This window comes from Gekko japonicus, unplaced genomic scaffold (genome assembly GCF_001447785.1).
Source record: "Gekko japonicus isolate JY-2015 unplaced genomic scaffold, Gekko_japonicus_V1.1 scaffold2472, whole genome shotgun sequence".
NCBI classification, from domain to species: Eukaryota; Metazoa; Chordata; class Lepidosauria; order Squamata; family Gekkonidae; genus Gekko; species Gekko japonicus.
Window position 1 is genome coordinate 232,493 of NW_015171577.1, and position 15,144 is coordinate 247,636.

Genomic DNA, 15,144 nt, shown 5'->3' on the forward strand with positions numbered 1-15,144 from the left:
GGGGGGAGTGCTTGTACGTGGAGGGGGGGGGGGGGGGGGGCCTCTGCAACTTACCTGGCTGCTTCCTGCTCCTCGTGGCCTGATTGAGGGCTGCTGGGAGCAGGGGGCGGGGCTTGTGGCATGTGCCCGCCCCCTGGGCTCCTTACTGCCAGAGTTCCACTCCTGTGCGCTCCCGCAGGAAATGACCCCTGGCCTAAGCCTTGGGAGTCCCAGGTTCAGATCTCTCCCCAGCACTGAAGGCCACTGGGTGACCTTGCACCGGTCGCTTTCCCTCAGCCTGACATACTTTGCAGGGTTGTTGTGGGGGCTAGCCGGTGTAGGCTCTTTCCTGCTCCTTGGCAGGAGGAAAAAAAGGGATAACTAAACATCAGGCGCCTTTGAAGAGCGACATTCTAGTTTCCTAGAAAAGCAGTATGTTGCAGAGTGTACCTCCGGATGCCTTAATGTAAGTGTGATAGGTTTTCCACGACACGGAGCCTTCTTGCTTCTGCTCCTTCTGAACGAGCTGGTTGGCAGGGGCTGCAGCGGAGAAAACGCCCGAGTATTTATTCACGCCGAAAATGTTATCTGGGAGCCAACAAATCTCATGCATTTTAAGCAAAATTGGACGTCGCTCGAGCCTATCCACTCAAATAAACATCCGAGGCTTCGCGGGAGCCTCGGCAGAATCTATTCCCACCGCCAGCCTCCCCCGGATGAGACCATATGGTAAATGCTCCCCCTGGTATTCTAATGGCTGCTGAATGAATCAGGATCCGTGAGCGGAATTAAAAGGCAGGAGGGCATTGATTGGCTAGAACGTGATCAATATCCTGCCGCTCGGAATGCAGAATCTTACTGATGTACCTGTCCTCCTTGCTAATGGTATATAAAGTGAAATATAAAGTCAAGGGGGGCGGACAGGCGATGGGACCGGTTTCTGCTCCTCACAAGGCTGTTTTATCACCCAACTGCTTAAGTTCATGGTTCGTCCCGAAATGGGGACATTGTGGTCCACAGGCCAGCGTGGCAGAGTGGTTACAGCTTTGGACTAGGACCTGCCAGAACCAGAATAAAACTCCCACTCTGCCATGGAAGAGCACCAGGTGACCTTGGGCCAGTCACGCTCTCTTCCAGCCTATCTCACAGGGTTATCGTAGTATGGATAAAATGAAGGACAATGGTGAGGGGAGGAGGGGGAGGAAGAAGGAGGAGGAGGAGGAGGAGGAGATTGGATTTATACCCTGCCCTTCACTACCCAAAGGAGTCTCAGAGCACCTTACAATCTGCTTTCCCTTCCCCTCCCCACAACAGACACCCTGTGAGGTAGGCGGGGCTGAGAGAGCTCTTTCGAGAACTGCTCTTTTGAGAACAGCTCTGAGAGAACTTGTGACTGACCCAAGGTCACACGAGCAGCTGCATGTGGAGGAGTGGGGAATCAAACCCGGTTCTCCCAGATTAGAGTCTGCACTCCTAACCACTACACCAAACTGGCTCTCAAATGCAAGGAGGGAGGGGAGAACCATATGATAAGCTACTTTGGGTCCCCACTGTGGAGAAAAGAAGAAGAAAGAGATTGGATTTATACCCCGCCCTTCAATACCCGAAGGAGTCTCAGAGCGGCTTGCAAACTCCTTTCCCTTCCCCTCCCCACAACAGACACCCTGTGAAGTAGGTGGGGCTGAGAGAGCTCTGAGAGAAACTGCTCTTTTTCAAGAACATCTCTAACAGAACGATGGCTTGCCCAAGGTCATGCAGCAGCTGTGGGTGGAAGAGTGGGGAATCAAACCTGGTTCTCCCAGATTAGAGTTTGCGCACTTAACCACTACACCAAAAGGAGGGCATAAAAACAAGTAATAATTTCTTTTCCATCCTGGAGTTCTGTAGCATCCCCATAACTTTGCTTTGCCCCCCTAAGTGTCTTTTAAACGCCCTCTCCTCGAGAAAGTTTCAGGAACACAAACGTGACAGGTATCAAAGGGAAGTCACATTTCCAGCCCCATAGAGCAGGTTTTTAAAAGGGTGCCCCTGACTGTTCCCTGGAAGGCCAGATAATGAAACTGAGGCTCAAATACTTTGGCCACCCAATGAGAAGGGAGCACTCACTGGAGAAGACCCTGGTGCTGGGAAAGATTGAAGGTCAAAGGAGACGGGGACGGCAAAGGATGAGATGGTTAGACAGTGTCATAGATGCAACGAACATGAAATTGAGCAAACTTCAGAGGACGGCGGAAGACAGGAGGGCCTGGCATGATCTTGTCCATGGGGTCGCAAAGAGTCGGACTCAACTGTGCGACTGAACAACAACAAACCCCGGTAATCTCCCAACGGTTGCCACTCTGCGGTGGCCAGCAACCCTCGTGACCGGACAGACTTGGCACTGCTCCCAGCAGCATCAGCAGCTCCCCTCAAACGGTGGCACGTGAGCCCAAGTCAAATCAGTTACGCTTCCCCAGTGGGGTAAATAGTGACTCCCTGGGATCATCTCAGGTTGTGAGAACGGCCCAGCGGGGAAGGCGTAATCCCCCTCAACCGGCATGTTGTGGTCCCAATCCGATCAGGGGCTCCATACGCATGAGAGTCAAGCTCTGTGACTGGTTTGATGGGACCTGGGGTGGACCGGAAACAGTGGAATGTAGAGTCAGGTTCTAGGACTGCTGAAGGAATGGCCGCTACTGAGATGCATGTGTCATCCCGACAGAGCAAAGACCTAGATGTGAGTCCAGCAGCCCCTTAGAGAGCGGCAAGATTTTCAGAATATAAGCTTTCGAGACTCAGAGCTCTCTTTTGTCAGATACCAACGAAGGTCTCTGACGAAAGGAGCTCGGACTCTCGAAAGCTTACATTCTGAAAATCTTGTCACTCTCTAAGCTGCTGCTGGGCTTGAAACTAGGGGTGATTCTGCATCTAACATTTGCTCCACATTTTCTCAACTCAGAGGGAAAAGTGCAGGTCAAAACGACATTCAAATCCCTCGGGGCAATGCCGTACTGATAGCAAAGTTACGCCGAACGGCCATAAAATGACCATAAATCTATGCAGAAGGTACCATAAAATGTGGTGATTAAAGGAAGCAAAAGCGGCATGGAGTGTGGAGGAAGCGAAAGGAGCATGGAGTGTGGAGGCTACCATAAAATCTGATGCTCAAAGGAAGCGAAAGGCGCGTGGAGTGTGGAGGCTACCATAAAATCCAATGGTCAAAGGAAGCGAAAGCTGCATGCAATGCAGAGGGGAATCTCCATTCCAACGTGGGTTTCGTAAAAGAATGGAGGAAAAAGCCAGTGCAGAATTAGCCTTGCTTTTCTGCCGCCAACCAACATGGCTCCCTTCCTGAAACTGCCTCATACGCCAAAGGCTCTGATGTTCCTGCCTTTTTCCTCGAGGAAGCGAACAGCGTCTCCGTCAGCGAAGACGTCTTTGCACAAGGTAGGTCTGACAGTGGAGCTGTGCATTCAAATCGAGTGCGGCTCAGCATACGCATATCCACTTCCACTCAAGCGCGGACATATTTGGAAACATATTCAGCCAGTAAACAAGAGCGCGAGGGGTTGTGTCACATACCTGGGTCTTTCGCTTCTTCGGGGTCCTTCTTGGCTTCCTGCATTCTCTCATCAGACATATCAAAGACTGCAGAGATTAGAAATCAGTCAGGGAAACCATCATTTCTGTTCACAAAAAGTAGGGGAAAATGCTGGCTACGTTTGTAACGCATTATTTTTTACCAGGACTGTCGATTCCTTTGCCGTTTGCTTCTGTGGCGTTCGCCTGGACTTCCTCTGGCGTTCCGGTCATGGGATTTGAAATAAATTTGAAATCGTCGTTCGGAGGCTGAAATAAATAAATACATACATACAGATTTTACTGAAGAGCGTAACAAACCGCCCTGTTGGGACAGACAGAGGGTCCATCTAGCCCAGAGGGTCCATCAGTCACCAATCAGATGACTCCAGGAAACAAACTAGTGGGGTGTGAAGGCATCAACAGCACTCCCTAGTACCTAGTTTTCAGATAAGGTTGCGGCCAGGGCTCTTTTTGTAGAAAAAGCCCAGCAGGAACCCATTAGCATAATAGGCCACACCCAACAGTGGAAACTCATTAGCATATTAGCCACATCCCAACAGCACAGTTCATTAGCATATTAGGCCACACCCCATGTCTTCCCTTGACTTGCCCAGGTGCCCCACGGCTGTGGGATGCCTGGCAAGCCGGCCCTTAAATGCCTCCCCGATCCTTCCAGCCCCCCCCCGGCCCACCCGCTTCAGAGTCGCTGGGGGGGGTCGCTCTCCAGGCCTTCCCTCTGTAGCCAGGCACGCAGAGGCTTTAGCTGTAGTGGGCGTGGCCAACTCTGAAGCCAGCCGGAACTCCATTCCTGTGCGTTCCTGCCCAAAAATAGCCCTGGGGTTGCCAGGTCCCCCCTGGACACTGGAAAGGAGTACAGTTGCCAACTCCAGGTTGGGATTATCCTGGAGATTTGGGGATGGAGCCTGGGGAGGACAGAGCCCATAGAGTCCATCCTCTAAAGCAGCCATTTTCTCCAGGGAAACTGATCTTTGTAGCCTGGAGATGAGCTGTAATTTTGGGGGACCCCCGGGCCCACACAGCATCCCTGTTTTCAGAGACAGACTGTTTCTGGGAGTTCTGTTTAGCTATCATGGGCCTGTGGCTGTTGACCAAGCCATCCTCAATAAAATTATTTAATACTTCTTTTAAAAAGCCGTCTAGGGTACGGACTGCTACTGTTCTTGGGGCACCAATCCCTGCTCCTGTTTCCTACTTTATACTTGCAAAGTAAGACATCAGAATGTGAAAAAACCCAGTCTGGCTGGAATTCTTAGATCCCCTGCAATCTCCAACGCAACCAGATCTGAAAGTCCCATGCTATATTTCCAGCAGTGTCAGGGGGAGACAGAATATGTTTTGGAATGGATAACCAAGCTGATCAATTTTTGAGAATACTAAATGAGGCCCATTTGATACCATTATAAATTTACTTTGTGAAATCAACTAGGCTTGTGAGCGATGAGAGGTAAGAGATGCCCAGAAAGTTAAAAGATCAATGAACTGTTTGCTCAGGATATGAAGCTGCAGGGGCTCTATATCTTTCTGCAAGCAGTAGATAGTTTGGGCCAACATGGGCATTTTATGGTGTTCTCCAACACCCCTCCCCCTTTAGCAAACAAGGAACTTGCTTATGCATCCGGTTTACTGCATAGGCAATTGGTTGCGAAGTAGATTTATACCCCACCCTTCACTACCTGAAGGAGTTTCAGAGCAACTTACAATCTCCTTTCCCTTCCCCTCCCCACAACAGACACCCTGTGCAATGTTCCCTCTAAGCTGTGGAGTTTTGTGAGCAAAAATTCTACTTTGTGAGCTAGTGGCATTAAAGTTGTGAGTGAACAATTTGGCTACTGCATAAACTAGTTTGCTCTGGAGCCCTCCTTCCTGAACTGAGACAAAAAGGTGTGAGCCAGAGGCTAAAAAATGGTGAGCTAGCTCACACTAACTCAGCTTAGAGGGAGCACTGCGTGAGGTAGGTGGGACCAGGAGAACTCTTTCGAGAACTGCTCCTGAAAGAACAGCTCTGAAAGGGCTTGTGACTGACCCAAGGTCACACCAGCCTGTGCTCTTTTAAGCAGAGGTGGGGTGCTGTAGTTGACTAATTCCTGCTCTGAGCAAGGGGGGTTGGAGTAGGTGACCTCTAGGATCACTTCGAACTCTGTGTCAAGAAACTGGTCTCCTTTAAGAGAGTTTTTCTGCCCAAGTGTTAGCTTTCTTGACTACAGAAGTCATTAGGGTTGCCAAGTCTCACCTTGTTCCGGAGTGGGGGACTCCCGGGTCGACCATCTGAGGGAAAACCATAGAGTTTTCCCTAGGATGACTGTGGCCCCTCCCCCAGCGTGCCCGGCGTGGTCGCGTCACTTCCTGGTCACTTCCTGGTGACGTGCACGTCGGGGTGGAGTTCCCCCAGGGGCCCGATCCGGCAGCGGCGGGGAATGGGCCTCTGGGGCGGGGGTTCCCCGCCCCCCGGGGGGACTTGGCAAGCCTAGAGGTCATCACCTCCACCTGCCAGCTTGTTATAATTGTTGCCTAGGCTGGCAGAAGTGATTAACTTGCAGCAGCTAAGAACTGTCATCTAAAGTGGCTGACAGTGTGCAGTTTAGAGGTCTATCCGGGTGACAGCTTTCTGTTGGCTAGATGGCTTTTCTTTCTCCACTGAGAACTTCAGCCACACCGGAGGATAAATTTGCCCCACGAGCCACAAAATCCTGGCTGCGGGCCTGAGATCAGTTGTAACTCTGGGAGATCTCCAGGCCCCACCTGGAGGTTCGTAACCTACCCAGGACTCTGTACGGCTCTGGGCGTTGCTGGACTAAGCTGAATATCCACTGAATCCAGCATCACATTTCCAACAGTGGGCAACAGGAATTCCCCCGGCCAGCCCACAAGCTAAGACACCGCCCTCCCCTAAGAATATGAGAAGCGCAAACCCACTGTTGTCTCCTCCATGTGCAGATTCTGGATGAGATGAGCGTAGCGCCCTTTGGCTTCCATCAGCTCCGTGTGGGTGCCGCTCTCATGTATTTCTCCATCCTCCAGCAATATGATTTCATCACAAAACTCTAGATACTGAAGATTTGGGGGGGGGGGGTTTAAAGAAGGAAAGAGAACAGAATCAGTATGGCAAACAAAGATGCACTCACCCAGAACATTCAAAACCAGTGGCTTGGATCGAGGGTTGCTAGCCTGCAACCCACAGGAAACTTATTAACCCAAAGGCGCCCTTCCCTGGTGGTGTCGTGACCAATGCTCCCTCTAAGCGGTGGAGTCTTGGGAGCAAAAATTCTCCTTTGTGAGCTACTGGCATTAAAGTGTTGAGCGAGCGATTTGGCTGCTGCATAAGTTAGTTTGCTCCAGTGAGCAAAAATTCTACTTTGTGAGCTACTGGCATTAAAGGGGTGAGCGAGCGATTGGGCTGCTGCATAAGTTAGTTTGCTCTGGAGCTGCCCCTTCCTGAGCGGAGACAAAACTGGGGGAGCCGGAGGCTAAAAAACTGTGAGGTGGCTCACACTAACTCAGCTTAGAGGGAACATTGGCCGTGACATCACTTCTGGTGCGACCTGGAAGTGATGTCATTGCATGGGGGCAACACTTGAGCATAAGGACGAATGCTGGAGCGTTGACATGACTTCCGGGTCACACCAGAAGTGGGGGTGACACCACCGCTTCCCGGTGACAGTGATTTCGCCCCCAATTTTTCGACTGCTGGCCAGGGGTGTAGCCAGAAAATTTTGGGTGGTGGAGGGTTGGGAAATCTGGGGGGGAGGAGAGAGATAGAGAGATATCCCATTGGCAGGCAGGTGAAGAAGAGAAGGGTCTTTCCTTACCTGCCGGCACAACTCCCACAGTGGGAACTGTGGGGCGTGGACCATGAGTGAGGGGGCACCGCCCCTAAATGTCCTACTGTGGCTATAGGCCTGAATGCCATAGAGTCTACCCTCCAAAGCCACCATTTTCTCCAGGGGAACTGATCTATGTCATCTGGAGATGAGTCGTAATTATGGGAGATCTCCGGGTGCCACCTGAAGATTGGTTGCCAGTTCCAGGTTGGGAAATTCCTGGAGATTTGGGGATGCAGCCTGGAGAAGGTGGGGTCTGAGGAAGTGCAGGACCTTAGTGGGCTATAATGCCACAGAGTCCGCCCTGCAAAGCAGCCGTTTTCTCCGGGGGAGCTGATCTCTTTCATCTAGAGATCAGTTATGATTCCGGGAATTATCCACACCCTGTCTGGACAGTGCTGGCCCACTGAGCAGCAGCAGCGGGGAAGTGAGCTGCCGGCATGAGGTCTCCTGCCATGCCAGAAGATCTGGCATTCGTACGTCGGCTCCAGCGATGGTCAAGCAGAAACAGAAACAGACTTAAAACCATTCCGCTTCTTATGTGCGGCATCTAGGGCTTCCCTCCCTCGATATTATGGTACCCACAAAACAGTTACATGAGAGCCTTTCCAAGTGGAAATGTAAGCGGGGATACAGTAAGATAGACTTCGTGCAAACAGCTACTGCAGCCTTGCTCTCGCTTTTCCGATTATGCAAGAACTCTAGCACAAGTGGGAATATTGTGCTAGATTAAGCCCTGTTTATTTGTTTAGAACATTTTATGAGCTGCCTTTCTACCTTACAGCCAGTCTGGGAGCCAGTCTGGTGTAGTGGTTAAGTAAGTAAAGGTAAAGGTTCCCTTGCTCAAAAGCCAGTCAAATCCGACTCTAGGGTTGCAGTGCTCATCTCCGTTTCAAAGCCGAAGAGCCAGCGCTGTCCGAAGACGTTTCCGTGGTCATGTGGCCGGCATGACTAAACACCAAGGTGCACAGAACGCTGTTACCTTCCCACCAAAGTGGTCCCTATTTATCTACTTGCAATTTCTTGCTTTCAAACTGCTAGGTTGGCAGGAGCTGGAACTAGAGAAGGGAGCTCACTCCGTCATGCGGCACCCGGGTCTCGAACTGCTGAACTACCGAACTTCCACAGACTGCAGTTCAGCATCTTAGTGATTAAGTACACAGACTCTAATCGGGGAGAACCGGGTTTCATTCCCCACTCCTCCACTTGCACCTGCTGGATGACCTTGGGAAAGCCATCGTTCTGATAAGAGCTGTTCTTGAAAAAGAGCAGTTTCTGTCAGAGCTCTCTCAGCCCCACCCACCTCACAGGGTGTCTGTTGTGGGGAGGGAAAGGGAAAGGAGTTTGAGAGCCGCTCTGAGACCCCTTTGGGTAGTGAAGGGCAGAGTATAAATCCAATCTCTTCTCTTCTTACAGGTACAATGCAATTGTAATAGGGTCCCCTGCTGCCAGGCCCCACCCACAATCAGCTGGCCAGTGGGGGGACTTACCAGGAGAGAGAGGAAGGCCCAGGAGACATTGCTGGCAACATGGCGACATCATTTCCTGTGTGCACAGGAAGTGACATCATGATGTTAGCAATGTCGGGGGCAATACTCTGGTATTTGAGCAAAAACTCTATGGTAGAAGCCATTTTTATGATAGAGCTTTTGCCCAAATACCAGAGCGGCACTGCAACACCGCAGCATGATGACATCACTTCTGGCGCATGCCAGAAATGACCTAGCCATGTCGCTGGCGATGTCACCTGGGCCTCCCTCCTGCTCCTGGTGAGTCCCCCACACCCTGCACTGGTTGCCTTCGTGGGTTATAATGCCATACAGTCCACCTTCCAAAGCAGCCCTTTCATCCAGGGGAACGGATCTCTGTAACCTGGAGACCAATGTTCCCTCTTAGGTGTGGAGTCTTGTAAGCAAAAATTCTACCTTGTGAGCTCCTGGCATTAAAGTTGTGAGCGAGCAATTTGGCTGCTGCATCAATTAGTGTGCTCTGGAGCCATCCTTCCTGAGCGGAGGCAAAAATGTGTGAGCCGGAAGCTAAAAAACTGTGAGCTAGCTCACACTAACTCAGCTTAGAGGGAACACTGTGGAGACCTGTTGCAGGTCTAGGCCACCCGGAGACTGGCAACCCTATTTTGACTTGCACATACAGACAACCCAACTCTCAGCATCTATTCCAATCGAAAGCGCCCGTTTCTCGGCTTCTGTTTTACGTTTCTGAGCTGTGACTCTTCCGCCACCAGCTGGCTGAGTGCCGTGATACTTCTCGCTCCGGAAAAAAAAAGAGAGGCACAAATAACAAAAGACAAAGCAAAGAGAGAGCCGCTCAGACAAACCCAAACGTATCCTCACGGAGTCTTGCCCTGAGGGGTAATGAATCTCCAAAAGCAGAACTGCAGAGCCAAACATTTCTTCCCCTAAAAACCACAAGTTTCAAATGCAGAAGGGGAGCGCTGATTTTTTTTTTTTTTAATTTATAAATTCGGTTTATAGCCCGCCCTCCCCGCAGCGCAGGCTCAGGGCGGCTCACAATCAGGCACAAGCAGGATTGCCAGTCTCCAGGCGGGGCCTGGAGATCTCCTGCTTTTACAACTGATCTCCAGCTGACAGAGATCAGCTCCCCTGGAGAAAATGGCTGCTTTGAAGGGTGGACTCTGAGGCATTGGGCCATGCTGAAGCCCCTCCCCTCCCCAATCCCCGCCCTCTCCTGGATCCACCCCCAAAGTCTCCAGGTATTTTCCAACCCAGACTTGGCAACCATAGGCACAAGCCTCACATAAAACAATTAAAAACATTTAAAATCAATCAACAGTTGGGAGTTGGGAGATTCCTGGGGGTTTGGGGGTGGAGCCTGGGGAGGGGGGGGCGTAGGCAGGGGAGAGGTTGCAGTGGAGTAGAATGCCATAGGGTCCACCTTCCAAAGAGCCATTTTCTCCAGGGAAACTGAACTCTGTGGTCTGGAGATCATTTGTAATTTTGGGAGATATCTGGGCTTCAGCTGGAGGATGGCAACTCGAGCCCTGCTTTGGTCCAAAGGAAAGTCTATGCACAAAAGCCTTAAGATCATGGCCAGCGTGGTGTAGTGGTTAAGAGCGGTGGACTCTAATCTGGAGTACCAGGTCTGATTCCCCGCTCCTCCCCCCCCCCCATGAAGTCTGTTGGGTGACCTTGGGCAAGTCCCAGTTCTCTCCGAACTCTCTCAGCCCCACCTACCTTACGGGCAGTGTTCCCTCTAAGATGAGTTAGTGTGAGCTAGCTCACAGTTTTTTAGCCTCCGGCTCACACATTTTCGCCTTCGCTCAGGAAGGAGGGCTCCAGAGCAAACTCATTGATGCAGCAGCCAAATGGCTCGCTCGCAACTTTAATGCCAGGAAGCTCACAAAGTAGAATTTTGGCTCACAAGACTCCACACCTTAGGGGCAGCACTGCTCACAGGGTGCCTGTTGTGGGGAGATGAAGGGAAAGACGATTGCAAGCCGCTCTGAGACTCCTTTGGGTAGAGAAAAACAGAGTATAAAAACCTACTCTTCTTCTTCTTCTTGACGGCATGATAGATCTTTTTCTCCCCCTCACCTTCCCTTTTAAAACCAACAGACTGATGAAATGTTTGGAGAACGCGAAAGCTCTCACCCACTGTTTTGGGTGTCATTTCTGGCTGGATCAAATCAAAGATACTATGTGGCTTTCATTTTTTAATTTCCCAAACAGGTGACAGATGTATCTACTTGTGAAGGCTTTTTTCTTTCTGTCGTTGCCCTTCGTCTCAGAACAGCGCGGTGGCTCAGAGGTTAAGATGCTGAGCTGCAGACCGGAAGGTCTGTAGTTTGGCAGTTTGAGACCCGAGTGCCGTGTGACGGAGTGAGCTCCCGTCTCTGGCCCCAGCTCCTGCCAACCGAGCAGTTCGAAAGCAAGAAATTGCGAGTAGATAAATAAATACCGCTTTGGTGGGAAGGTAACAGTGTTCCGTGCGCCTCGGCGTTCAGTCACGCCAGCCACATGACCACGAAAACATCTTCGGACAGCGCTGACTCTTTGGTTTGGAAATGGAGATGAGCACCGCCACCTAGAGTTGGATTTGATTGGCTTTCAAGCAAGGGAAACCTTTACCTCTACTTATCCTAAAAAGGACCCCAAGAGGGAAATTTGTTCCAAGTTCCTATGATGTCAAGCTGCCAGCCTCCAGGTGGTGCCTGGAGATCTCCAAGAATAAGAATAAGAATCTTTCAATTTATTGATCGCTCAATCCTTGCAGAGCTGCCGGCTCTGAGTGATTTACAGTTGTTCAGGGTGGTGAAAACCAGTGAGGATTGTGAGGCACTCCAAAAGGATCTGTCAAGGATGGGCAAGTGGGCGTCAATGTGGCAAATGGGGTTCAATGTAGCCAAGTGCAAGGTGATACACATTGGAGCCAAAACCCCTAAATATAAATACACGTTGATGGGGTCTGAACTGGCAGAGACTGATCAAGAGAGAGATCTTGGAGTCGTAGTAGATAACTCACTGAAAATGTCGAGACAGTGTGTGACTGCAATAAAGAAGGCCAATGCTATGCTGGGGATTATTAGGAAGGGTATTGAAAACAGATCAGCCAATATAATAATGCCCCTATATAAATCAATGGTGAGACCTCATTTGGAATACTGTGTGCAATTCTGGTCACCACACCTTAAAAAGGATATTATAGCTTTGGAAAAAGTGCAGAAAAGGGCAACTCAAAAGATAAAAGGGTTGGAACACTTTCCCTATGAGGAAAGGTTAAAGCACTTAGGGCTCTTTAGCTTGGAGAAAAGACGACTGAGGGGTGACATGATCGAGGTTTATAAGATTATGCATGGGAAAGAGCAGGTAAAGAAAGAGGTACTTTTCTCCCTTTCTCACAATACAAGAACTCGTGGGCACTCCATGAAACTGCAGAGCGGTCGGGTTAGAACGGATAAAAGGAAGTACTTCTTCACCCAAAGAGTGATTAACACATGGAATTCACTGCCACAGGAAGTGGTGGCGGCTACAAGCATGGACGGCTTCAAAAGGGAATTAGATAAGCATATGGAGCAGAGGTCCATCAGTGGCTATTAGCCACAAGGTATAGCTAGGGGCTCTGGGGCAAGTGATGCTCTGTCTTCTTGATGCTTGGGGGAGGGGTCAACAGTGGGAGGGCTTCTAATGTCCTGGCCCCACTGGTGGACCTCCTGATGGCACTGGTATTTCTGGCCACTGTGTGATACAGAGTGTTGGACTGGATGGGCCTTTGGCCTGATCCAACATTGGCATCTCTTATGTTCTTATGTTCTTATGTACAGTTACTCATGAATTCACACGGGACTAACAATGATAAGGGTAAGGGAGGACAACATATATCTTTTTAATTCACACACATTTTCGCAGTCGATGGGGAGTTTGGTCAGCTGTAAGTTTTAGACGTGTTCCAGCAACATTCTCACTCAGTGTCGCTTGATGTCGTCAGCATTTTTCTCAGTTGCAGCGCAGCACTGCCACCGTCTGGCCGGAATGGCCCATTACAGGCTACTTTTTTGATGCCACGTCGATCTCTCTCGGCTTTTGATCTTACGCGCGGACCTTCCGCTCGTCGGCTAACACCACCCCCACCAGGGGTTTAGTGTGCCCACTCTCTCTAAGGAGTGGTACCCATTTTATCTACTCGCCGAAGCTTTCGAACCGCTGGGTGGACGGCTAGCTGGGGACAAGGCTGGTTGCTCACACCAGCGTGGGGCTAGAACTGACAGCAGTCCTGTTCAGCTCAGATGTTTAACCAGAGGATAAATCCCCTGTGCCACTCATCTCCAGACTACAGAGATCAGTTCCCCTGGAGAAAGTGGCTGTTGGGGAGGTGGGATCTACAGCATTATACGCTGCTGAACTCCATCCCTTCCCCCAAACGCCCCTGTTCCCAGGCTCCACCCTCAAATCTCCAGGAATTTCCCATCCTGGCCTTGACAGCCATGCCATCAGGGCTCTCGGCAATCTGCCACGAGAAAGAGCACACGTCACCCGAAGAACACGAAACCAAATGTCAGGAGGGAGGGCTCAACGAGGGCCCTCCTGACGTCCAAAGAGTACAACGCCAGTCAAGCGGCAACCCCTTTGTGGCTTTAAAGAAGGACCTGGGATCCTGCCGGAAAGACCCGCCAGGGGAGCAGTGTTCCCTCTAAGCTGAGTCAGTGTGAGCTAGCTCGCCGTTCTTTAGCCTCCGGCTCACACATTTTTTGTCTTCGCTCAGGAAGGATGGCTCCAGAGCAAACTAATTGATGCAGCAGCCAAATCACTCACTCACCACTTTAATGCCAGTCGCTTACAAAGTAGAAATTTTTGCTCACAAGACTTCACAGCTTAGAGGGAACATTGCAGACAGGCCCAGCCGTCAAGGGAGGTGGAAGGGTTGCCAAGTGTGAATTTAGCAGCAGCGGGGGAGAGTTTTCCCTCGGATGACCGTGGCCCAGCCCCCAGAGTGCCCGGCATGGTTGCGTCACTTCCGGGTGACGTGCACATCGGGGTGGAGTTCCCCCTGGGGCCCGATCCGGCGGCGGTGAGGAACGGGCCTCTGGGGCGGGGGTTTCCCCGGGGGGGAGGGACTTGGCAAGCCTAGCTGTGGTAGGGAATGGCACGAGCGGCAAGGAGCTGACCACGAGGTGGAAGGGTGGGGCAAGTTCACCCGGGGGTAGGAAGACAGAGGTAACCTGGGCATGGCTCCGTACCTTTAAGGCCTGGACGGGGAGGGACCCAGGGAACTGAGGAGGAAATAAATGCTGCCGCACATGGAAGCCAGGGAGGAAGTACGGAGCCTGAAGCAGAACGGCAGACTGAGGGAGCCAAGAGCTGTTGCACCCATCCACTCAAAACTGCTAGCTCAGGGGAAGCCAGGGAGGAGGGTGCGAGAAACCAGTCCCTCTGATTTCTGAGGTGTAGTGTATGCTGACCTCCACCGGGGGGCCAGTGACAGCCAGAGCTTGGCTCTGGAAGAACAATAGGGACTAGGCTCCTAGTCCCTCCACTGGGGAACCAATGGGAACCGTGGCGGGAGATTCAAACCCACCAATGGTGACCAGGGGTGTGTTCCCAGGTATGTATATAGTTGGCCTGCCGGCCGTTTGTTCCTTGTTCTTGTTGTGTACCAAATAAAGCATGCCATGCACCACGTCGTCGGTCGTTTATCCATGCGGCAACCCACTACATAACATGAGGCAACCAGCCAAGCGTCTTTCCTTGCCCTGGACACTACTTCCCGTCCAGACGAGGCCCCTCCTGACACCAAATTATCTTTGTTTTTTCATTACCTGCAGCTGATGAGTCACCAACAGCACTGTTCTCCCTTGCAGGGCTTCTTTGATGCATTTTTCAAAAATGTTTTTCCCGACGTGTGCGTCCACGGCGGACAAAGGGTCATCCAGCAGGTAGATATCTCTGTTGGCGTACACGGCGCGAGCTAAGCTGATGCGCTGCTTCTGACCTCCGGAAAGGTTAAGCCCCCTTTCGCCGATCTGTAAAACGGCAGAATTGTGAAATGAGTGCCTTTTTGTTGTTGTTGTTCAGTCGCACTGTCGAGTCCGACTCTTCGCGACCCCATGGATCAGATCACGCCAGGCCTTCCTGTCTTCCGCCGTCCTCTGAAGTTGGCTCAATTTCATGTTCGTGAGTGCCTACGTGGTAATAATTCTGTAGAAGAAGAAGAAGAAGAAGAAGAAGAAGAAGAAGAAGAAGAAGAAGAAGAAGAAGAAGAAGAAGAAGAAGAAGAAGAAGAAGAAGAAGAA

At 51.1% G+C, this 15,144-nt stretch overlaps 1 protein-coding gene across 1 annotated transcript in view; it reads right to left on the reverse strand.

The window, feature by feature from the left end:
- Window positions 1-15,144, reverse strand: part of LOC107117653 (multidrug resistance-associated protein 9-like) — a gene marked incomplete at its 5' end in the record, with an annotated part of 75,101 nt that overhangs the window by 45,272 nt on the left and 14,685 nt on the right. Inside the window, 5 exons of the mRNA XM_015419810.1 lie at window positions 430-519; window positions 3,541-3,606; window positions 3,702-3,807; window positions 6,475-6,609; window positions 14,671-14,874. Of these exons, the coding sequence (XP_015275296.1) occupies window positions 430-519; window positions 3,541-3,606; window positions 3,702-3,807; window positions 6,475-6,609; window positions 14,671-14,874 (601 nt within the window). The remainder of the gene's footprint in view (window positions 1-429; window positions 520-3,540; window positions 3,607-3,701; window positions 3,808-6,474; window positions 6,610-14,670; window positions 14,875-15,144) is intronic.